Below are 26,615 nucleotides of genomic sequence, written 5' to 3'. Positions count from 1 at the left end.
AATACAATTCAACGATGAAAATTCGTTGCTCTTGAGAAAAGGACATGATAGTACAGTAACACGTCGTGTGACCTATACTCTTTAAATTGGCGTCTCGGTTTGTTGTTGGTCATATCTGTGGTGTTGCCTTGCGGTGGCTGATCGAATAAATCCAGTGCAACTTCTCATGTAGACACTTCTAATTCCATGTGCGCGACTTTTCGATCCTACTGCATACTGAAACTCAAACTACGTCTCTCACTCAGAATCCGGATTTAGGCTAATTTTCACCCAAATATCTTTCGTTTGCACTCTGTTCTGACAAGCACAGAATAAATTATAGCAACCAGTATCCATACGATGAAGAATATTTGTTTTACAGCAGTATTTTATATGCAATGAGTACGTTTATGACGGACGGTATGCTTACTGGCAGAAATGACAGAATTTCTTTTCGCGTAAAAATATACAAATCCACATAGAAGAATCGAAAGAATTCTCCCGCTTAGGCTGTAATGTTACAGAGGATGCCCAAAGCTAGGACTGGTGCATATGAAGAAAGCTGTCTTCAGTAAGAGAGCCCTGCTGGTGTTAAATAGCGACGTGACACTGAGGGTGAAGTTACTGAAAAAGTACGTCTATAGCACAATATTCTATGAAAGTGAAAAAGGGAGCGTAAAAGCACTGACAAGCAGTTAAAATGTGATTCAGAAGGATATTAAAAAATAAAGTGGAGGTAGTGAAACTAATAGAAGAATGATGCTGAACACTTTTACCGCGAGTGGGCGGAGGGGTGGTGAAGGGTCAGGTTATAAGGACATTTGCTGCGGCGTCCATGAACTACCTTTACAATAGTAGGAGCAGTAGAGAGGCAATAATTACATGTACAGATAAAGACTAGAGTACGCCAAACACGTTCCAATGGCTACGACATTCTATTTCAGGCTTCTGATCCTACGTAAAATAATTCAATAGCTGGTCGGCCAGTCTGTGGCAATGAGTACAGCAAAAGGAAAGCTGAACTTTTAAATTTAGCTTTTAAAAAATCATTAACGCGAAAGGAGTGTATAGAAATACCGACGTTTGACCGTCGCACTGTCTCCCGTACAGAGGACAGGGAAGTAGGCACCTTGGCGTTAAGAAGCTACAAAAAACAGTTAAGTCGCCGGGTTCGGATGGAATCCCAATTCCGTTTTACTCTTCAGAATGTGTCCTTCATGTAGCTTGCATTTGTCACGAATCTCTCGCCTAGCGCAAGCCCCCAACCGACTGGAAAAAAGCGCATGTGACCCCTGAATGTAAGAAGGGTGAAAGAAAGCACCCGTAAAATTACAGGTCAATATCCATAATATCGGTTTGCTGCAGAATTCTTGAGCATATGAGGTGTGTTCGAAAAAAAGCCAAACTTATGTAATAATGTACGAACCGACAGAGAAAGAGCGCTGCGGCTACCGAGTGCGCGTAGCGGCAGTTTTATTCATCTACTTGTTCCCGCAATTCGCTCTTAACCGTTCGCATTTCGCTCTTGACGGTTAATAAGCTAGCTACAGCCGCTGACTGGAGCACGTGTAGAAGCACCTCATTGGATTCGTACCAGGGATAATGAAAGAGCTTGAAAAACAACGTGTGTGTGTGTGTGTGTGTGTGTGTGTGTGTGTGTGTGTGTGTGTGTGTCAAACTTTCAGAGACACATTGGAAATGCTTAGCCGTGCATACAGGAAAGACTGAATGAATGGGTGGGCAAAGGGTTTCCCAGTCGAGAAAAAGGGCACGCACGAGTCAGTCAAAGATCAAGGTCATGTTCGTTGTGGCCGCTGTAGACGAGCGGTTCTAGGCGCTTCAGTCCGGAACCACACGGCTGCTACGGCCGCAGGTTCGAATCCTGCCTCGGACATGGATGTGTGTGATGTCCTTAGGTCGGTTAGGTTTAAGTAGTTCTATGTCTAGGGTATTGATGACCTCAGATGTTAAGTCCCATAGTGCTTAGAGCCATTTGAACTATTTTCGCATGTTGGTTGTGTTTCTTGACTACAAAGACATTGTCCATCAGACTTTATACCACCCGGTCAGATGGTGAACAAGGAAGCCTACAAGGATTGCTTGCCCGCATAAGGGACGCCGTTCGTAGGTAGAGGCGTGAATTGCGGGAAAATCAGAATTGGTTGATGCATCGTGCCGCCTTATGCGTCATTCTTTCCTTGCCCGCAGCTGTCTAGCGAAACATCACATCATCGTTGTGCCCCATCCACAGTACTCTCTGGACTTGGCTCCAGCAGACGTTTTGCTGTTTCCTAAACTTAAAACCAAGTTGAAATAACTTTGTTTCCAAATCGTTGAGGAGAGTGAGGACAATACGACGAGAGAGCTGCGCGCCTTCCCAGAAAATGCGTTCCAGGAAGCTTTCTAAAAGTGGAAGAAAAATGGAAGCGGTATATTGCCAGTAGAGGGGACTATTTTGAGGAGACAGTGCATAAGATGTTCTACAATAAGCAATAAATGCGTTAGAGCCACAGTTCTGTTTCTTTTCGAACACATTTTGTATTGTAAGTTCAAGTATAATAAATTTCCCTGAGACGAAAAATCTTCTATCCACAAATAAGCATCACTCACGCCGAACTGTTTTCCCTTTTCCCTTTTCTCGCACGACGTTCTGCGAACCATGGGTGAATGGCAACAGACCTATTCCCAGATTCCCGGAAAGCGTCCGATACAATATGACGTTTCGGACTATTAACGAAGATCCGAGCATACGGTATAATAGGTTTCCAGGTATGAGAGTGGCACGAAGACTTCTACTACTTAAGGACCCAGTACGTTGTTCTGAATGGCAAATGTTCATCAGAGACAAGGGTAAAGTCAAGGGTGCCTCAGGGAAGTGTGACATGTCCGTTCTTCTTCCCTATATACATAAACTATCTACGGATACGGTGAGCAACAATCTACGACGGTTTGCTGATGAAGCTGTAGGAAGTGTCTCATTGAGTGGCTGTAGGAGAATACAGGATGACGGGCAGAATATCTGTTTGGTGCGAACAACGTTATCTTGCCCTAAACTTAGAATTACTAGGAAAACAATTTTGTACTATTCGAATACAGATTAGTGATGTGCTGCTTAGCACCATCAAGTCGATTAAATATCTAGGCGTAACATTGCAAAGTGACATGAGACAGAACGAGCACATAAGGAATGTGAGTGACCCACTTCGGTTTATTGAGACAATACTAGGAAAGCGTAACTCATCTATAAATCAGACACTAGTGCGACGTACTCTTGATTACTGAAAGAGTATTTGGCGTCCCTACCAGGTCGGATGAAAGGAAGACATCGAAGCAATTCAGAGACGTGCTGTTAGATTTGCTACTGATGGTTTCTATCATTGTGGGAATATATGTCCGTCAAGTCAAATGAGAATCCTTGGAGGGAAGACGATGTTCTTTTCCATTCAGAGGAGAACGCAGAGTTTGAAATTTCGTGAAAAGGTATCGCCGCAATGAAACACGACCTTTTTTTAAATTCTTGCCACCCCAATAATAATAATAATAATAATAATAATAATAATAATAATACAATAATTCGGAAAAATCTCATTGAAAATGTCATGCTAAACTGTCAATCGTGGTCAGGGATTTTCTCTGCCTCGTGATGACTGGAAGTTGTGTGATGTCCTTAGGTTAGTTAGGTTTAATTAGTTCTGAGTTCTAGGGGACTGATGACCATAGACGTTAAGTCCCATAGTGCTCAGAGCCATTTGAACCATTTTTAAATTGTCAATGAAACGTTTTTAGTTATCAGTTTTCCACCAGAGGAAATGGGCTCACTTCGGGTTTTGGTATATGACCGTGGAAATGATCAAATCCTTGTTTCTGCGTCCGTTTAAAGAATTTCTAAAAGTTTCATGAACTATTCATCAACTAATCATCACTTCCAATTACATCAGATATGCTTGGGTTTCGTTTCACAGCCACAGTTTTAACATTCTCGCACTTTTGTGGAATATTATTATTTCAGTGGTCGTAATTTTTTTTTATTTCCCCATCCACAGAATGGCAAGAAATTTCAATTTACTTTTTTTGGCACCTTTTCTAGTTTCAATTTAAGAAAGTGCAAGAATATACTACACCGTTTGAAAGATGCAGTTTCTGCCACATTGATTTGAATCCAGTTTCTTATTGTTAAGCCTTTAGAATTATGACAATGCTTAGTTTTTCCTTCAAAATTTTCGTAGTCATGTTGCTAGCCTGAGAGTGGAGATAACTGCTGGTGAAATACGCTCTTGTGTAAACTTCTTCAAATATTCGTATATCATAACCGACGTGTATGCACAGTCAGAGAAGTGATCTTGAGATGGAAAATATCTTTATAAAACCAAACTCATTCACTGGATGCCTCGGTGAGTCATCCTAGATTAGAAACACTGTCAGAGACACAGCATTGTTTCGCTCAAGATAGACTTTGAGATTTGTGCTGTTAAACTTTTATAAAAGACCGGGGCTATATTCCGATACATTGGCAGTTTCGAATGGTCGGGGATTCTGTGCGTGTTAGAATACATTGGTTTTTCCAGGTTCACATAACCAAGAATCGTGAGCAAAGTTGTTTTGTTTTCAGCCCTTTCGTCGTTGACTACTTACGTTGTAATCTTTTGCTGTCTTTAAGCAACCTACTATATTATAGGGTAACTGGCAGAAGTAAGTCCATAGAGATGAAGATCTGTCATAAGATGAGTCAGAAAACTCCATGAAATACATCGAAACGCTGACTATTTTAAAACAACTTACTGTATCTCGTTTCATCACTTTCGTTTGTGCGATAATTAGAAACTGCAGTGCAGTTTTTATGAAGAGACGGTGTTATTACTGTTACTGTCAATAAATATTACCGACTTACTATGATAATCTACGGTTGTATGAAAAGTGAAGGAACAGCAAAATGTTATTACATAAATATAATAATGTTTAACGCTATTAAGTTTTTGTAAGAGTAAAACAACATAATCATTTGGCAAAAGAGAAGAAAGCTAACTTCAACAACAGATATGTAAGTGTTTCTAACAATGCAATGAGACTGCATAAATATGTCTGAAACGATTCTTTCTTAACATAACATGTCCGCCCCCGGTAGCTGAGTGGTCAGAGCTACAGAATGTCAATCCTAAGGGCCTGGGTTCGATTCCCGGCTGGGTCGGAGATTTTCTACGTTCAGGGACTGGGTGTTGTGTTGTCCTAATCATCATCATTTCATTCCTATCGAAGCGCAAATCGCCGAAGTGGCGTCAAATCGAATGACTTGCACCCGGTGAATGGTCTACCCGACGGGAAGCCCTAGTCACACGACATTTATTTATTATTCTTAGTACTGATACTTGGACAGTGGGGAAAAAATGGAGAAGAGGAAGTTGGTAGCAACTAAAGTACGTGACGGTATTTAACTTGTCGAAGATTCCTTGTTATGCAGCTTTACATTTCAGCCGGTAAATTAGCGAAGATATGTTAAATAAACATTTCTAAATAATATTCAGTTGATGCCTACTGTCAGTCTAAATGTAACGTAGAAATATCTGCATAACATCCGTCAGACAATGCAAATAGAAGGAACCGCAACTTTGAAATTGCTGAGTATGACGTCGTCCTACACTTTCGACTGACAGGTGAGCTGTTGTTCGTGGAACGAGAAAATTGCAGAGAGAAAGCTGTTCACCTCCACTATTTTCAGTATTTTTTTCGAACGTTTCAAGTATTATCGCCTGTTGTTATTCCTGGAGATCTGCAGATCAGTTAATCGTTGTAAACCGAAAATTTACATTTCAAGATAACGATGTAACAATTGATATTACTCGCGGGAAAAAACAATTAATTCTTGCGACGAAGTGACTGTTTTCTCTTATACTTGAAAATCGGTCTTTCGATAAGATTTTTTCTCAGAAAAACGTTAGAGTGAAACAAAATCCATAACAATGACGAAGCAACCACTTTTTCAATTGAATTTCAGAGTATCTGACAAGATTTCCATTCTCTTTGTTTTCGTTCAGCCCAGTTAGCATCTCCAACGCGTGAAAATGTGCAAAAGCGCCCGAATAACAACTTCCTCCCATACTTGGCGATATCAATGAAATTCGCCAACAGCCGTGTAACTGAGATGCTATTTTATTTTAACTACCAGTTTCGGCATTCCACTGCGCCATCTTCAGACCTCAAATGCATCTCCCAAAATAAACTATATTGTCATAATACACTGCCAGATATTCCTGGATGTCGTGAGTTCAAACCACTTCACAAGTGCTTCATTCGAAGACTTGACAGCAATAAAGCAAGAGAACATATCAGTTACATGGCTATTGGCGTATTTAATTGATACGGACAATTATTCGACCAGCTGATATCCTCTGTCCGTGATGGATCAACAGAGACTTCCTCCCACGTTAACTGCTGACGTTTATGAAACCATTCTGCTACATGATGCATTCGCTTGGTTCGATCATTCACGTATTGCTTATTATTTACTTGTTATTTTCGATAGCACAAAAGTAATCTCCCTTTGCATAATATGATTCTTAAAGTATGTCGTAGGTAGATTTATACTACTCCATTAAGGTCAATGTAAAGCAACGGAAAGCCGTCCAGATAATTTTAAGGGGGCTGCCAATACAGTAACTGCACGGGTTCGAGACAGCAACAACGATACGCCAACGTCTAATTTCTGGGTTCGTGAGGTAACACACTACCATTAACATGTAATACACGAACGCCCGAAGTTTACGGTCTGCTAGTGCCGCATAACACCTCTGGCATTCGATCTTATCACAGACTTTACGGTAGGAGTTCCAGTACCTACGCCTTGAAATATTCCTGAGAAAATAGCCACCACTGCAGAGAAAAAGTTTATTAGTGGGGCTCCGTTTAACAGATGCGACTCCTATTATCATTTTAATGCAAAAAAAAACACTAGGCTGACAAAGTAAATGTAAATTATGGCGTAGATATTTTTTCAGTGTTGTGCAAAATAAAAGGAAAAAAAAAAGAAATCAGCTCTCGAGCATTTGACTTTTCTATCCGTTGTTCATAGTTAGTTTATCTTATCATGTGATGTTCGAGTTGCCCGCTCTATGGACTCTCATAGGCTGACACTTTCCCACTGCTCTTGTAGATATATACCATTCATCATATGCATGTTGGATCTACACTTCCGTTGATGATGCTTGTTTATATTATTTGCGTTGCAGATGTTAGAAAAGTGGTGCATCCTTTCATTGTGTATTCCATGTCTCTTTCACGTATAATCGACCAAAGAAACGAATTTTCCAAGCCTGTGATCTATTTTTAACACGTTTTTATTAGTTCGTTTTCCGGTCTGTTTGTTCGGTCAAATTTTTTAGTTCATTCTGAAGTAATTCCCCGAGGAACTAGAGACTTGAAATTTTCAACATAGCTCAGACCTGGACAAAAACGCAGTATTAACCCACTTTCATGTCTGGTGTGTGGCGGAGGGTACTGTGTGTGTGTGTGTGTGTGTGTGTGTGTGTGTGTGTGTGTGTGTGTGTGTGTGTGTGTGTGTTTGTGTGTGTGTGTGTGTGTGTGTACCCCTGCTACTTCTCCCTTTTCCTGTTCCACTTGAGAATGTTTCGTGATAAGAACAGTCCTTGATTCTCTCTAAATATTTACCTTCGACATCTTTTCGTGGGATAATTGTAGCACGGAGCTGACTAAGGTAAGGAAACTGAAATAGTCCTGAAATTTAATACATGTCTCTGTTATAATCTCGTCAAATTTTTTGAAATCTATTTAAAAATTGACACGCACGAGACTAAGAAGCAGAAAAAATTATATAAATAATAAACATTTTAATATAACACCTTTCTGAAACGGAGTAAAAAGTATGAAATAATTCCTCATAGCCCTACAGATTCCCAACCTCATACAGATAACCCTAAAAATTTATGCTTGTGAACTATTAGTAGCTATAAAAATACTTGTATAATTTAAAACGGAAAACGAGGGGTGCTTTAAATACTCGTACATGATTGATGCGTGAATAGTCAACCTTCTGACTATTATCTATTGCATGCGCTCCACGTTTCTCGTTTTAAATTCTTCAAGTATTTTCATAGCTATTAAAAATTCACAAGCACAGATTTTTAGGAGTATGTGAATGGGGTTCGGAATCGGTATGGGGCTATGAGAACTTATACTTTTTAGTCCGTTTTAAAAGCGTGTTACATTAAGAAGTTTTTATTTGAACAGTGATTTGTCTTTGTTTGTAAGAACCTTAGTTTCAGAACCATACATAATTACTGATACCGTCATTATCTTGCAAACACTCAAGAGTCCTATTCTTTCTCGCCTTGTTTTTTCGGAAGCTTTTTTCGATGTTAATGTCAAATTCGTCGATGGGTGAAAGTGTACAGTCAAAGTAACTTATTTCATAGGCTTGATGTTAAGAACTAGTACTTTCTGTAATTCAGAGCTCGCTGTAACGCATTCTCAGAGCTTGATACTATAACATCTGTAAAGAGAAGTAATATAATCGAATTACAACCATTCATATCACTGTTAAAACCCAGTCCGCCCCCGTTAGCTGAGTGGTCAGCGCTGCGGAATGCCATTCCAAGGGGCCCGCGTTCGATTCCTGGCCGGGACAGGAGATTTTCTCCGCTCAGGGACTGGGTGTTGTGTTGTCCTTATCATTTCATCCCCATCTCCGACGCGCAAGTGTGGCGTCGAATGCAATAAGTACTTGCCCTCGGCGGCCGAACTTCCCCGAATGGGGGACTCACGGCCCACAATGTCCCTACGCTCATTTCCCTTGTTAAAACCTGATATAAAAGTTGTATATTTTGTTCTAAATATACATTAAGTAATACTGGTGACGTACACAGAGTCTTGTAGTGCGTCCATGCTTACGTTTTCTGTATAGATGTTCTGTACATTATATTATTCCCGTGCAGGGGAACACATTTTAATTGAAAGTCGCTGCCTGGTACCAGCTGCTAAATACGATACTGCAGTGCCTGTGGTTTTGAGAAAAAACGTTGCAATGTTCCTTCCAACGTTCATGCACGAGGTGTTCCGTGAGGAGAGGACAATCGGCAGAGGCAGTGCAATCTCCTGGTCACCTTATCTCCTGATCTCTCTCCCTGTGGATTCACTTGACTTGGCAGGCGTAGTAAAATAATCCTCACAAACTGGATGAGCTAAAGCAGAACATTATGTACGCTGTTGCAGCTATCCCTCAGAGCTACCACAGGTGTCTCACAGATTGACAGGTCGAGCACAGCGTTGCATTGATGTTAACGGTTGCCATTTCCAACACTTTCTGTTATGTTCATTAACAAAGGAAATTCCACGTCAGTTTAGTTGTAAATATTTTTCAGTCTATCCCATATAAGAATCACAATAGTCAGTCATGATCTTGTCATTAGTCTATTCAAGATGGTAATATGGTCCAACCAAATTAAATACAGAAGCTTCGGTCTCATTTCCTTCTTTTCTCAATGTGTGGCTCAATCACGAAAACGTTATTAGTGCACGATATGTTCCACGGAACCTACTATTTTCTAGTATCAAAGATAATCTCGATTGCTGATAGAGGACATTTGGAGAATGTCACGGTAATAGGCTTACGTCCACAGTTTATGTGACTTATATTTCTACAGTCATTAAAAGATAGAAGGGAATAACCATCTTGGTCCTGAAGCTCTACCAGTAGCTATGTTAGCAGAATAGGTTATGGAAATTCGTATCCAGAAATAGTTGTCTGCATAACAGGCGACCCTATATTCCTATAAGGAAGAATGGAAGATCAGCGTTTAATGACGCGCCGGCTACAAGATCATTACAGATGGATGCAGTTATTGATACTGGTTACAGAAACTTTCTTGAATATAGGAACTATGTAGATACTTTCCAATGGTTTGTGACCTTCCTTTGTTCTTAGCTCGGGTAAAGAAATACTTTAATATAAGAATTGCATCCTTAGATGTGAATCCAAATACCACCGTACGCACGTTAGTTCCAGCAACTTTTCTACAGTTGCTATCCGTTACTAGTTTTCGCATCTCATCAAACAGAATGCTACTGATACTACTAGTGTAATGTATCAAGGCTTTTAAATTTTTCATGTACCTTCGTCGTCTTCAGCGTCCCAACGTACTTTACAGAAGTGAAGCCAAGCCATTGAAGTGACAGAAATGAAATAATGTATTCTTGCCTCGTTCTTGACATGGACCATTATATTTCGAAGTTTGTCTCCCAAGCTCACGATGTTCAGTTTTCCATACATACACTCCCCAAATCTCCGTGTGGGTTTCCCTCACAATATATGATATTTGTTTTAAAATTAGTGTGACATCACACTCATTTTTATGCAGATGCTTCTTACGTTCTTCCGCATTTCACCAACAGTATCCACCAGAATCATCTACCGAGTAAGAGAACCGCCTGATACGATATTTGGTCAAGTTCTCTACTCGCTGTCTACAGGCACTTGAATATCGTCGAGTAACACCTCTTGCAAACATTTCAATAGGAACGGGGCTCAGATACCGGGTCGGCGAAACAGGTTTGCGTTTCTTATAATTTTTTAAATATTTCTGGGTTAATGCGAGGGTGTTTTTTATACCAAGTCAAGACAGTCTTTTACTCTTCCCTTCATCAGTGGTTTGGATTCAGCCTTCTGTAATGACGTTCTTGACAGGATAATTCATTTATTTAATTTTCATCCTTATTCAGCATGGGAAGTGAGCGTAGAGCACACATTACCAAACACGTCACAGAATATGAAGAATAGTTTGAAAAATCGAAAATAAGTGAAGAAACTATGAAATATCCGAGGACAGTGATTGTGTAAGTAGTAATAATAAAAATAATCGTAATGGTAGTAGTGCAGGATAATAACTATAATTTTAACTGTCTTTATTTTTAGCATGAAAAGTGGAAGGTAACCCTGCATTTTCATGGAATGGTTTGAGAAAACCATAGAAATTCTAATTCATTATTCTCCTCTGTTAACTATAAGAAAGTTATTTGTTAACGTCGATGATTACTAATGCTTTCCGACTTCAACATTTCTCCGATGTAAACACGTGAAGACAATTTTTACTAGTTATCAGATGATTTCCCTACCCTAAGAAAGTGAAAACATACTTGCTCAAAGATAAACTTTAATATAATTCCTACGCAAAGAGTGCCTTCAAATCATTTCCGAACTTGACGTTTGACAGATAGCGACACTATTTTCAGTATCGAAACACTTTCATTGAAGTGTCAGTTAAGTTAGTAACTCTGTAGTCACTAAATCCACTCCAAATACACGTGTTCTGTTGAATTCAGTGGCAGCTGGATTACTTATTTACCACAGGTTAACCCATTTGCTCCGTTTACCCTAAGATTCCTAAGTAGCGTAGCGAACAGGAAGTTTTCAGTTGCTGTCTCCTGATAAGACGATCGAAACATAAGAAACAGAGATTCCGCTAAATATCGCAACAGCTGAAGCCGTAGTGACGGAAGCCAGTAAAGTTACAGTGAAAACCAGCACCCACTTAAACAAAATAGTTATGTTTTATCATCTCGTTTTGTACTTCACGTGCTTCAATCTTAAAAGCCGACTGCAGCTCTGCTACCCCACGGCCGGAGGACTTCACAATGTACTTTGAAAACAATATATGGCTTGTTTTCCGTTACTACACACCAAATGAATACTGAAAATAATAATATCCAGGCAAATTTATTTGAATTTTTTTTTATCCAAAATGGTATAATCTTGCATAACTGCTATATAGATGAGTAAATGTGACCAGAGCTCGAGATTTATGTCCATTTGTGTGTACTCGAAAAAGACTGTGTTCTGAATTGTCAGTTGTCAAAATGACGATGAAGGTCCTGTACCATTCTCGCTACACTCCGTAACATCGATTGACGTGCATTACATATATTATTTCATCATGATCAGACTTCGCCTGCAGCAATTTCCAGTTCACACACAGGAGGGAAAATGCTTCATTCTAAAGAGTGGATGTCACTGGCTGTGCGGGAATGATTATGTAGTCAGCAGAAAGTCTTGTACAGAACGTCTTGTTATATGTAGTGTTGTGGGAGCTTCAGACAAGTGTATTGACAGACGATACAGCTTATTAGAACTTCGCTGCAATAAAAATAGAGGACGACCTTTTTTTTATCACATCAAAACCAAGAACTTAATGTTGTTGTACTATTTGCTACAAAGCTAGATAATGATATGTCGTGCTCAGTGGCATGGTATGTGTTTCTTCTCATGTTCTTTGTTGCAGGAAAAAAAGTGTGTATCCCCAAAATAGAAATAAAGCCACTCGTCAGATAACGTGTGATAAATGAGGTAACCAAAGAATGAATCTTTCGTATTCTATTCAGCGATAGGGGAATTTGGAATTTGGTATTTCAAGAATTATTGCGCAATGGAAGTAAGTACCAGTTTGCTTAAAGATAACATAGGGTTAAAATCGTCTGTACTGGGACAGATAAACGAAACGGCCTCAAAAACTCAAGATACAGAACACCCTTCATCGTTTCTACAACGTTAAATGTAGCACCAATGAGATTCTCTATTGTGTGCTCCCTCTCCTAAAATATGTTACAGGAAAGAAATATTTATTTCTTTTGGGCCACTCAATATCGTTCTCTGTTGTATTTGATTCGTGACTAGTTTAACTCGTTAGCCGTTTTTATGCGATGCGTATAGGCAAGCTGTGTGTTTTTACGTTGGACTGCAAGCTGAAACATATTTGTATCACACTGCGGTTGTGGCAGGATATGTATATTATATGCTAAAGGTGTACGTACCGCTTGGCAATAACTATCGAAACAAGACATGGAGAACATACAGTAGAGGTCCATGTGGGAAAAGCGAGGTGGAACTATGGTTATATCTCTTTTACGGCGATGTAGCCATCAGGAGATGTTAGACTACGAGTTAACCTGAACACATTCCATGGCAGCGTGTAAGTATTGCGCTCTTGAAATTCGAACAGTGTTTGTTATTAGTTACTCCAAAGGAGGGCTTACGAAAAGTATTTAAAAAAAATAAAGTTCACTGACAGAATTGTCACCCACACGGCGCCGCGAAATCATGCCGAATTCGCCTGGCAAAAGTTATCCTTTTATGATCTTAATCTTACTCTTAATAACTACTTATCAGTTTTCTGTAACTGTTCCTTGGGAAAAAAGGATACGATCGAGAGGAACTTATCGAGCTATAACGCAATAGTTTTCATAGATGGTGTATAAACTTCACACTCATAAACTCGCCGATAGTTTCACACAGAGAATTTATTCATTTTGTTTCCGCATACTAAGTGATCATTTGCGCACCCTACTACGGAACATGCATTTACTTTCACACAACAAGCAGTAATGTGAAACCTTGGCACATAATTATCTTCGAAGTTCCTGCTTCATCACTTATCAACGAACGAGATGATGTAGAAGCTAGGGCCAAGGACTTTTACTCTCAAGGGCAAGGTTCGGGATTCAAATCCACATCTGGCTATCTATATTTCTCGCGATCTAGTGCTCCGTTTTACCCGTCATCAGCATTGTCAGTGTACGCAGAGCTCTCTATTGTCTACAGGGAAGTATGGTAGTTCAACGATGCAAGCTAACGAAGGAAGGCTAGGACAGTATTTGCGCTTGGTGTAACGAGTGACAGCTCTCTTCAGATGTTAACGAATGCAATATAATGTCAAAAACGAAGAGATAAAACCCGATAGTAACAATTACAAGATTTGTGGAGACCATTTGGAGAACATCTCACCGTATACGCATTTGGGGGCAATGTTAAGAACTATATGAAAAGGAATGATCGCTTAAAATCAGTCCTTATCGAGCTCGAATGGTACTACTTGTAGAAATATCAAAGAATTTAGAGTCTCAATGGTAAGGTCGTAACATGTAGCTATACCCTACGGAAGATGCTCAGGAAACAATTCATAATCCGTATTTTTCTGCTATGTTCATGTTGTAACTTGTTTTCGAGACACTATGCATTCCGTATCATACAGAATTACAAAGCCATTGACAAACTTTGGTGTTTTTATTGCTACAAGAACTTTAATTCTCTTGCCAAATGTTTTGTTAGCCTTCTTCACTGCTTTACTTGATGCAGATAGTGAGTAACATGGTGGAAGAGTCGCACTCGTCTTCCTGTTTATTGCCTCTCTTTCATCTCCTTCGATTCTTCCGACTGCAGTTACTTGTTTGTACAGTTTTAGGCGATTTTTTGGTCCCTTTATTTTATTTTTGATCTTCTGCTATATGTATAACACGGAAGTTTGAGGATGCACTGAAAAGCTTGAGCGCCAGAGGCGCCTTTCTCAAAGATACATCTACCCTGGAAACGAATATTACGTCGTGGCGGATACGAAGGTATTCTCTTTATTCATAAAGGATCAGACGGACGGGGTGAGCAGCAATCTGCGACTCTTTGTTGATGATGCTCTGTTGTACGGGAAGCTGTCGTTGAGCGACTGTTGGAGGATACAGACAACTAAGGATTCCTAAGCGATGTGATGAATGGGAGCTTGCTTTATCTACATCCATAATCCGCAAGCCACCTGACGGTGTGTGGCGGAGGGTACCTTAAGTACCTCTATCAGACCTCCCTTCTATTCCAGTCTCGTATTGTTCCTGGAAAGAAAGATTGTCGGTATGCCTCTGTATGGGCTCTAATCTCTCTAATTTTATCCTCATGGTGTCTTCGCGAGATATACGTAGGAGGGAGCAATATACTGCTTGACTCCTCGGTGAAGGTATGTCCTCGAAACTTCAACAAAAGCCTGTACCGAGCTACTGAGCGTCTCTCTTGCAGAGTCTTCCATTGGAGTTTATTTATCATCTCCGTAACTCTTTCGCGATTCCTAAATGATCCCGTAACGAAGCGCGCTGCCCTCCGCTGGATCTTCTCAATCTCTTCTATCAACCCTATCTGGAACGAATCCCACACCGGTGAGCAGAATTCAAGCAGTGGTCGAACAAGTGTACTGTAACCTGCTTCCTTTTTTTTCGGCCTGCATTTCCTTAGGATTCTTCCAATGAATCTGTCTGGCATCTGCTTTACCGACGATTAATTTTATATGGTCATTCCATTTTAAATCACCCCTAATGCCTACTCCCATATAATTTATGGAATTAACTGCTTCCAGTTGCTGACCTGCTATATTGTAGCTAAATGATAAAGGATTTTTCTTTCTATGTATTCGCAGAGCATTACACTTGTCTACATTGAGATTCAATTGCCATTCCCTGTACCAAGCGTCAATTCGTCGCAAATCATCCTACATTTCAGTACAATTTTCCATTGTTACAACCTGTCAATATACTACAGCATCATCCGCAAAAAGCCCTAGTGAACTTCCGATATTCTCCACAAGGTCATTTATACATATATAGTGAATAGCAACGGTCCTACGACATTCCCCTGCGGCACACCTGAAATGACTTACTTCGGAAGACTTCTCTCCATTGAGACTGACATGCTGCGTTCTTTTATCTAGGAACTCTTCAATCCAATCAGACAATTGGTCTGATAGTCCATATTCTCTTACTTTGTTCATTAAACGACTCTGGGGAACTGTATCAAACGCCTTGAGGAAGTCAAGAAACACGGCATCTACCTGGGAACCCGTGTCTATGGCCCTCTGAGTCTCGTGGATGAATAGCGTGAGCTGGGTTTCACACGATCGCCTTCTCGAAACCCATGCTGATTCCTACAGAATAGATTTCTAGTCTCAAGAAATGTCATTATACTCGAACCTAATATGTGTTCCAAAATTCTACAACTGATCGACGTTAGAGATATAGGTCTATAGTTTTGCACATCTGTTCGACGTCCCTTCTTGGAAACGGCGATGACCTGTGCCCTTTTACAATCTTTTGGAACGCTACGCTCTTCTAGAGATCTACGGTACACCGCTGCAAGAAGGGGGGGCAAGTTCCTTCGCGTACTTTGTTTATTTAAATGTAGAAAAATGTAAGTTAATGTATACACAGTAAGTAGGAAAAATAATGCCGTAATGTTCGAATGCTGTATTAGTTGTTTGGTGCTTGACCTAGGCGCGACGTTAGAGAGCGATATTAAATGGATGGAGCATTTAAGGACAGTAGTGCGGGATGCGGATGTTCAACTTCGGTTAATTGGTGGAATTTCAGGAAAATGTGGTTCATCCTCTGTTCCCCAACGGGTCGGATTAAAGAAAGCTAATGAAGCAATTCAGAGGCGGATTGAATGATTTCCTACTGGGACATTAAACATCTGTATGATACGTTACTAGAATTATACGAGCGAACTTCAAATAGTAAGTTAACACATTATTATTGCAGACCAAGTCACTTTTATTGAATGCTGCACTAAACTGCAAATAGACACAGTTACATGATATTATTTTTCAACACTGTGACCCAGTCTCTGTAAACAACGGTCGGAACGTTCTAACAATGGTTCAGTTCTTCGACGACTGAAATCCGCTCCTTGGTCCCAGAGCCATTCGAGAACCGCTGGGTAAACGTTCCCATCGTTACAACCTCCTTCCGTCCCCACTCCACCACAGGTGGTCTTTCGGCTTGTCGAAAAGATAGAAACAGCGTAATGTAATAGCTAGACTTCCCAATCAGCATCAGCCACGTCTGCGCGGCCCTAATGAAATGGCACCATTTCAATTCGGGTGGACTCGACATTGCATTTCGTTCATACACCGGCAGAATTTCACGGTCAATCTGTGTGCAGTTTAGATGTTAAGCCCACAAGAATCGTACTTTCCCACGTATTTCAATTTTGTTATACGTTTCGCTTTATCGCACGATTTCGCTCCCTCACTGTGATTCAACCATTATATGTGTGATAACCTTGACATGAGACTACGTTTAACTTATTTTGATGTCCCTAATCGTAGCTGCGCGATAAGAATATACATTCGTTAATTTTTTAATATTTTTTTACCCTTTCCATTTTTGGTTGTTTAAATTTGTGGACGATTGCAGCAGACATAAAATTCTGATATATAAAAAACGTCGTTTTCGCTGCAAAAATGTTTTAAATGGATCGTAAATGATAATAAATGTAAAGTTTCCATTACCTCATGTAGTTTGTCAAAGAATCGTGTTCCTTGCTGGAAACTATTGCTCGCTACAAACTTGGGGATTCAGCTGAACTCAGCTTAAGTCTTCATGTATTTTCATAAAATCATAGCAGAAATCTTTACCGCTCTCATTTTTGTATCAACGAACTGTTGTTTTATTTTCAGTTACTCTACATATCTGCACTCTAGATTCAACAACGCAAGTTTTTATAGTATCTTTTTTGTCCGGTACAACCTGAAATTGCTTGGTCCTATACAACCCGAACAGAGCGCCTTGGAAGTTTAACATGCTTTATTCGAGCTACACATTGACACAGTCCGCATTGTGGAGAATAATATCAGTTATAACCAAAGATACAATAAAATTGTAATATAAGTAGTAGTATTCACCTGTAGAACACTTTTACAAGTATACTGAACATGCCTTGCTATTACAAATTTAGAGCTACAAATCAAAAATATTTATACGTCAATTATTTACGTACTTACTGATCTAGTCTGACAAGGATGTAACAGGTAGTCGCCCGTGGCCTTATAGTACAAACTGTCCCGGCATTTGCCTTAAGTAATTTGGGTTAGCCGTGGAAAACCTAAATCAGATTGGCGAAAGACGCTCGGAGCCTCCACCCTCCCCAATACAAGACTAGTCTGTTTAAAACATTACTACTTCATTCGGTTTATTCTTACTGTTCAGTATTGTTACACAAAGAAGTTGTTGAATAAAGTAAAAAACTAGTGGTACGCTTCGTTTCTCACTCCCAGTCACTGCACGCACCTATTGTTCCATAACGTAACACTACACACACTATCAGCTGACGACAGAACCATGGAGGCGATGCGTGGTTTCCATTTAGTGTACCGCAATTTCCCTGATAGTAGCCCGAAAAACTAAGGAGTGAGTGTTGAGCCGAGAATGAGGATAAGGTGTTACTGTTACACACTGATCAGCTAGAACATAATGACCACTGATGTACCAACGATATTAATCCGGCCAGGTGGTAGCAGCGTCACCTGGAGAGGAATGATTACTTGTCAGACATACGCACGCTGCATGTCGTATCAGTGTGTGTGTTGTCCGTGCATGGAATGGGAAGGATCGCCTCTACCTGAGTCTGACCGAGGGAAGATTATGATGGCCCGGAGGCTCGGCACGAGCATTTCGGAAACTGTACAACTTGTCGGATTGCAAAGAGTGCTGTGGTGAGTGTCCTAAACACGTGGTGAAAACCGGGGTGAAACAGCATCCAGACCTTGTGAGGTTGGGCTGGCACTGCTCATTACAGATGCCGGACGTTGTAGGCTCGATGGACTGGTAAAGTAGGTCATGCGGCGAACTGTGGCAGAACTAACATCAGATTTTAATTCTGAGTAGAGTACAACTGTGTCTGAACACACACTTCAAATATAGGCCTTCGCAGCCGACGACGTATTAATGTGCCAATGTTAACACACGCCATTGGCAGCTACGACTGAAATGGGCTCGTGACCATCAGCACGGGACGCTGGCGCAGTGGAAGAGCGTTACATGGTCTGATGAATCCCGATACCTTCTTTATCATGCCGATGTGAAATCGCGAATCCGTTGACTTCCAGAGGAACAGCTTCTTGACACTTGTGCTGCGGGACGGAGACAAGATGGCGGCCTCCATTATGCTCTGTGGAACATTCACGTGAACATCCATGGGTCCAGTGGAAGCTCATGCAAGACACCATGACGGCTGAGGAATATTGAGCACTGGCTGCAGACCACGTACAATCCTTCACAACGATCACGTTTCCAAGACAGCAGTGGCATTTTTCAACAAGTCAATGCGCATGTGACAAGACCAGGAGTTTGGAGTGGTTCTAGGAACACAGTGGCGAGTTCCAGTTGTTTTTCTGACCCCCCTACACGGGAGATCTGACCCCTATCGAACACATTTGGGATGTGATTGAACGTGGCGTCAGAGCTCATCGCCCCCCTTCCCGTAATTTTTCGATAATTAGGTGACTTGTGTGTGTAGATGCCATGCTAACTCCATCCAGCGACCTATCAAGCCCTCACTACCTCCATGCCATGACGCATCGCCTCTGTTATCTGTGACACAGGCGAACATATCGGTTGTAGGTTGATGGTCATAATGTTCTGGCTGATCAGTGCACATTGTACAACTTTCGGAGTAAGTTTTTCCAGAAAAGAAAAAAAGAAGGAAAAAACGTAGTGGGGAAGTATTATGTGAAATAACGTGCTTTATTATTCTTATTGTTCAAATGTGTTACTTTTTTCTTTCTCCGAACACCTGGTCTCTGTTATCTAAGTAATCCGTAATCTTTCACTGTGTAGAATTAATTTAATGGGTAGCTGTCATTGCCTTTTAAATAAGTTTGTCTTAGTAATATCTTCAATCGCCTTTGGCGATTTATTGTACAGTTTTATTCTTTGGTACAAAATTTTGTTTTAAGTTTTATATTTATTCTTTCTTGGTAAGCGTAAGTTCAATCTTGGTCTTGTTCCGTGGTAATGGAGAGAGTTGCTTGTGCAGTAATTATTAATGGTATTTTTGATGTGTAAAACTGACTGGTAGATGTACTTAACGGTGCAGTTAAAATCACTAGTGTTTTTAGTAGATTTTTACAGTAAGCTCGACTACTACTTTGCTTATTATTTTTATAGCCCTTTCCTGCAGTTTGAGAACTCTGTCCGTGTTTTGTACGTATGTTCGCCAGAAAAGAATTTCAAGGCTAATAAATGAGTGTACATATGAATAGTACGCCGTTCGTGGACAGATACAGCAGTAAAACCTGTAGTCGTGGCTGGCATCTGCATTTATGTTCAAGCATGCATTTCTTGCCGTTTCCATGTTTTTGTCCACCCCCTGTAAATCAGGAATATTGCTGGCCACAATAAGCTACGCTGGGAAATTGCTAGGCTATATTAAGGTAGTTTAGTTCTGAGAAGCGTCCTACTAAAAGTTTGGACTTTTCAGGTATTTTTATGTCTACTCTTTGTACGTTGAGGTACGGTGAGAACCAGTCATTCGGTACCTCTCTTTCTTAGTTAATAGAGTATTAGGGTGAACAGTATCAAATCACTTAATTGCTAACTAAACACCACACACCAAAGATAATTTTGTGCGCCGAAAAACCCGCCAGGAAGAGAGAAAGTTGCTACCACACTAAAACGCATCGTTGTTTTGATTCAAAATCGTGTAAATGGTCTTGTTCCTTCGTAGTACACACTGAAGTGGCGCAAGAAGTGGTGTCGCTAGCACTAACCTTTAGAAACAGATTTTATCCGACACAATCTGCTGTCCGAAACTGCTTGTCTTACTCCTACGACACTTTTTTTTTTACACGGGAAGAATTCACCGAAAGAAAGACCCTGTCAAAATTTTAGTTGCACAGGCGCACTGTAAATATTCTTAAAAATATTAAAAGTTGCCAAATTCGTAGTTCACCAAGCGGCTGGAGAATTGTACACCCCAACTGGACCATTGTACACCACAACTGGAGCAGTAGCAGATTGCACTTGCGCAACATGGCGGGCGCATATCCTAGGTTGACGGCGCACTAGTAAATGGATAACACAACTTGGCGGGATCGTAATTTGTAAAGGAAATTTCAGTTTCGTTGATAGTTTCTCTGAAATAATTGTCCATAGTTAGTGTCCACTCAGATTTGCGTCTTATTTAATATCAGTTGGTTTTGCGGTAGCGTAAGTGTTGACAATAGAAATAAAACTGAATAAATGTTCATTGTGTTTAACACTTAATGTTAATCAGTGTGCAAAGCCACTTTTGCATTATAACATCTGACCGTGAACTGTATAAATTCGAGAAAGACTTACACGAAGTAATAAATATGCGCCAAAATAAAATTCGCAAAAATGTGAAAGAAAAACTATCAGAAATATTTACTGTGCAGGGTGGCCACAACGTTCTGTTACTCTCATTAATAACGAACATAAACCAGTAAAATTAAGTAAATAATGCGAACAACCCTTCTTTAGAGGAGTTTCCTTGCGATATGAACCTTGTGGAGTTGCTCACAAGAGGCTGTGCGCTGTTACTGATGAACATCTACGAGACTGACCAATGTGAATCACAATTGAAATGAACATTGTTGAGTTCACGTCTTCTTCAACCTGTTAAGGAGATTGAGGAAGTCATACAGCATAGGAAGTCGCAAAATAACGAAGTTTAGTTCAAGTAAAAGTGTAGAGAATACGCCATTAATTCGTAGCTGATGTCAAATTGCACTTTATCATTCTGAGGAGACAAAAGAAACAGTCTGTTGTGCAATCGATTAATGCAATGACACATTCACGTACGAGAATGACAGTGATAAGTGTGAGTGGATTACTGTTTCCACAGGTTTCTATCTTCTGGAATCTCAAGGCGTATTAGGACCAAAAATAAAAAAGGACTATTTAGTGACAAAATTCTTATAATCGACCTATAAAAAGCTGGAAAAGTAGCAAAGAATAATTTTCGACATTTGATTGCAAGCGGTTTCTAACCAGTTGCAGTAATTAATTCATTGCTTTTGTTCGACTGAATGACTGAAAATAACGATATTGTGCTTGAGGAGGATGAAGAAAAAACTGTTGATATAATTAATTCAGGTTCCTCCTGGAAAAATCAGTGTGAGTGTCGATTAATAATTTTTTCGACTGTGGAAAGTATTTTTAAGGAAATTTTTGGAGAACATAATTTCCAATAGCTCTGCGTCATTTGAAGTTTATCAGGAGATAAGTATTCTCAAATTTCAGTCATTTGTGCATTATCAGTTCGAATCGTCACGTCTTGCGAATTGCTTCAAGTACGCCCGGTATGCCGCACAATAAGAAGAGCAACGGCCAGGACCATTTCTTACTGCCGGCCGGGGTGGCCGAGCGGTTCTAGGCGCTACAGTCTGGAACCGTGCGATCGCTACGGTCGCAGGTTCGAATCCTGCCTCGGGCATGGACGTGTGTGATGTCCTTAGGTTAGTTAGGTTTAAGTAGTTCTAAATTCTAGGGGACTGATTACCTCAGAAGTTAAGTCCCATAGTGCTCAGAGTCTTTTGAACCATTTCTTACTCCACCGCAATTCTGTCCAAATAAAACTAGTAAATACGGTGAAGTGCCTGAAAGCATTAATTTTCCTTTCGTCACGTATTCCTGGCGTAATGAAAATGTTTGTTTCCATCATTGAAATGAGACTTCGTTTTATTGTGCCAAAAAAAAAAAAAAAAAAGTTTCAAATGGCTCTGAGCACTATGGGACTTAACATCTGTGGTCATCAGTCCCCTGGATTTAGAACTACTTAAACCTAACTAACCTAAGGACATCACACACATCCACGCCGAGGCAGGATTCGAACCTTCGACCGTAGCGGTCACGCGGTTCCAGACTGTTGCGCCTAGAACCGAACGGCCACACCGGCCGGCTTTATTGTGCCAACTACGGAAAATAAACTAGGAACTCATTATTACTAAAATACACATTATTCAAAAAATTTCGCAAGAAGTGTGCTACAGGAATTGTGGTAATGTGATGTGTGTGCAAGAAATATTTCATTTCGATATGATAAATAAAAGTCACAACTGATGGAAGTCGTCTACAATTTAACATCAAATACTACCTTGATTTATTTTCCTCTTCCAGCCACTTTGTAAGAATTGCATGTGCAGCATTTTAGCTGTCGATAAGTGCTTCCTCTTGTTCAAAACGTTAATGATATGTGGTATTTTTTTTTTTTGTACCGTTAGGGGCTTCAAATTCGCCTCAGTCACTTCGTGCGACAAAAACGATTAATTTCAACAATTAAACAAAAAACAAAGCACCTTTTGTGCCTCTTATCAGCTAAAATTTCGACACTGCATTTCTTTCTTTGCATTCTTCCTAAGTAAAAATATTCAGAAATTGTTTCGACATGTGTGATCGAACCATTCCCTCGTTAGTGTAACGTCAGAGCTGACTCGCCTTCTGCTTCTCTAACGGCCACTGTGTTTTTTCTTCCCGGCGGCAGCAGCGGCGGCTCGTGCGGTGGCGGCGGCGGAGGCGGCGGCGACCTGGAGCTGCCGCGCTACATGGCGGGCTACCTGAAGTCTGCGCCCGGCGCGCAGTTCCACCCGCCCGTGCCGGGGCTCGCCGGGCCCTTCGGACTGCCGCCCGCGCTCGACGCCGTCCACCCCGCCGTCGCCTTCCCGCAAGGTAAGTCGATCCGTCGCTTCTACTTCTGACAGCCAGCGTGCGTTATAAATATATCGATCATCCATCTTTCTGATTAGCAGTTTCATGTATTGGCCGTGTTTGCAGTTAAAATTTTTGGATGTGAGGTCCGCCAGTTGTGCAAAACACCGTTTTACTCAGTACCCGAACATGTTTCGGCACCGCTGTGCCATCATCAGTGGTTTTTCGTTTTTATTTATTCTGCAATGTGAACATTTTTCTTAAATGATTATAAAATTATGTGCATTTTTAGTACAAACAACAGATCGTTACTCTTTGTAAATACCTTTACATTCGGTGTGCATGAATTTTCTGGATCACTTTTATGTTAATTACTACAGGTAGCTTGTCATCTGCAAAAAAACGATGTTGATGAGAAAGTTTTTTGCTGGCAGTTAACCTATCAATGGTGCGTCTTTGCAGATTTCAAACTCGACTTGTGCTTTTCCCACATGACACCCCGAAAGTCATTGATCGACGCCATTAGGTCTCCATTCTTTCCATACAGACTGTGTAAGCGTCGAACAAGCATAGCTAAGTTCGAAGAAACAGTGTTGACGACAGCTGGTGGTTTATACCAAGTAAATTAATAAGAGAAAGAACGGACCTCCCTTGGTATACTGGTCGGGATACTGCCGCAGAAGCAGCGAAAAAAGAATGCTAGGTGTAAAATAAAGCAAAATCTCCAAGATGTTGACACTTGGCGCGAACTTCAATGCGAGATACTTTCAATCACATGTACAATGGAACTCCGTCTCGAAATCTGGTAGCGAATGCAAGGAGAGTCTGGTATATGAAGTGTACAAGCGGCAAGAGACAATACCTTCATTGCGCGTTAGCAATGTAATGTTACCGAGGACAGCGTCACTAACGCGCACTTACTAAACACGGTTTTCCGAAATTCATTCACCAAAAAAGGTTTAGATTCATATAGAATATGATGAATATGATTTTAGACGATTTAGATTCCTTCTCAAGTATTGTTTAGCAATTACGAGGGTTGGAACTTAAATAGTGGCAACTATTTATTCACAATCGTTACATGACTGCGCCTGTTACTGTCCTTCAAAGTAGTCGCCAGCGTTGTGTAGAACCCGTTGCCAGCGAAGTGGAAGGCGTAGTATACCGTCAGCAGAGCCTGTTTTGTTGATGGTGCGAATGGAGCCGTCTGCTGCCTGTCGAATCTCTGGAACAGTTCTGAAGCGAATGCTACGAAGTGGTTCCTTCATCTTCGGAATCAAATCAAAGTCACAAGGACTTAAGTCCAGGAAGATGGTGGATGGTACACTACTCCCAGTCCCACCGACCGAACAGAGCAGCCATTGCACAGAAAGTGCAACGGCTTCTTTCGCAAAGCTGCTCGCAGATTTAAGTTCCAACCTTCGTATATACAACAGCTCGCTACACGAACGATCGGAACCTAACGTCTCGAAAGTTGCACGGGTCGACACCCATCTCACTGATATAGATTTACAGTAAGATTTCGGCACATTTATATTGTATTACACCTTTATGACATTCCTCGAAGAAAACAATCTATTGGTACATAGTCTGCAGGGATTTAGGGAATATGGTTCTTCTGGAACACAATTGGCTTTTTATTCACGAGAAGTAACGACTGCTATCGACCATGGACCTCAAGTTAATTTCATATTTCTAGCTTTCCAGAATACATTTAACGCAGTTCTCCACAACGGAATTCTAATCAAATTGCTTGTCTATGGACTATCGTCTCAGTTGTGCTCCTGAATCGGTCACTTCCTATCAGATATGCCACAGTCCTCAGTGATTGACAAGACGTATCTAATGAAAACATAATGGTATCTGAAGTTCCTCAAGCAAGTGTTGCACCCCCCCCCCCCCCTGTTGATCTTAAGCTATATAAAAGATTCAGAAGATAATTTGAGGAGGCATCTTCGATTGTTTGCATTTGATGCTGTTGTCTACAGTCTAGTAAAATCATCATCAGATCACGGTCGCAGGTTCGAGTCCTGCCTCGGTCATGGATGTGTGTGCTGTCCTTACGTTAGTTAGGTTTAAGTAGTTCTAAGTTCTAGGGGACTGATGACCTCAGAAGTTAAGTCCCGTAGTGCTCAGAGTCATTTTTTCACCATCAGATCAAACAGAAATGCCAAATGATTTAGACAAGATGTCTGTATGCACCAAAAAGTGACAATTGACCATAAACAATTAAAAATATCAACTCCTTGACATGAATTCTAAAAAAAAAAGAAAAAAATCCATTAAAATCGGCAATAAGATAATTCGCATAAGTGTAAAAGTTTTTCACTAAACTAAATATCTACGGATTAAAATTACGAATATCTGGAATTTGAACCGTGACGCAGACATTTTGCAGACAAGAGGGATCAAATATTGCGTTTCATCAGCAGAATACTTAGAATACGTAGCAAATGTATTAAAGCGGCACTCTACATTGCTCTCATGTATCCTCTTCTGGACTGTTGCTGGGCGGTATGGAATCTTTACTAGATAGAACTGATAAGAGACTTCAAAATGTTCAGAGGAAGTCTGCTCGTATTGTGTTATTGCAAGACAGGGGAGAGACCGTCAGGGATATTGATATGCGATTTGGGGTGGCAGTCATTCAAACAAAGACTTTTTTTTTATTGCGGTAGGATTTTCACCATATTTACACCGCCAACCTCCTACACTGAATGCTAAAATGTTCTGTTGAATCCCATCTACATAGCGAGAAACGACCATCGTAATAAAAGAGATATCAGATCAAGGACGGGAAACTCTAGGCGTTAATTTTTCCAACATGCTGTTCTAGAACGGAACAGTCGTGATATAGTCTGAAAGTTCTATGAACCACGAGCAAATACTTACGTGTGAACTCAGATTAATCATGCGGATGTAGACGTTAATCAATATTTCTTAAGAAAACATCGATCATGTGAAGCCCAAGCTGGGCTTTCCTCACGTGACTTCCTGAATGCCGTGGATGAAGTGACTACATTGAGGTAACAAAAGTCACGCGATACCTCCAAATATCGTGTCGGAAATCCTTTTGGCCTGTATAGTGCAACATCTTGAAGTCCCTTGCAGAAATATTGAGCCATGCTGCCTCAATATAGTGCATAATTGCGAAAGTGTTGCCGGTATAGGATTTTATGCACAAAGTGACCTCTTGATTATGTCCCATAAATGTTCAATGGGATTCATGTTGGGTTATCTGGATGGCTCATCATTTGCTCGAATCGATCAGAATGTTCTTCAAACCAGTCGTGAACAACTGTGGCGTGGTGTCATGGGGCATTGTCATCCATAAAAATTCCATTGTTTTTTTGCGACTTTGAAGTACATGAATGGCTGCAAAC

At 40.6% G+C, this 26,615-nt stretch overlaps 1 protein-coding gene across 1 annotated transcript in view; it reads left to right on the top strand.

Moving 5' to 3' along the window:
- The window catches only part of LOC124795280 (homeobox protein OTX1-like), a 178,647-nt gene that overhangs the window by 27,179 nt on the left and 124,853 nt on the right, over positions 1 to 26,615 (top strand). The window contains exon 4 of the mRNA XM_047259225.1: positions 23,069 to 23,253. Within this exon, the coding sequence (XP_047115181.1) occupies positions 23,069 to 23,253 (185 nt within the window). The remainder of the gene's footprint in view (positions 1 to 23,068; positions 23,254 to 26,615) is intronic.

The sequence above is a fragment of the Schistocerca piceifrons genome, chromosome 4, assembly GCF_021461385.2.
Source record: "Schistocerca piceifrons isolate TAMUIC-IGC-003096 chromosome 4, iqSchPice1.1, whole genome shotgun sequence".
In the NCBI taxonomy this organism is placed as follows: Eukaryota; Metazoa; Arthropoda; class Insecta; order Orthoptera; family Acrididae; genus Schistocerca; species Schistocerca piceifrons.
Note: the sequence above shows the minus strand (reverse complement) of the source record. Positions and strands in the feature narration are given on the sequence as shown.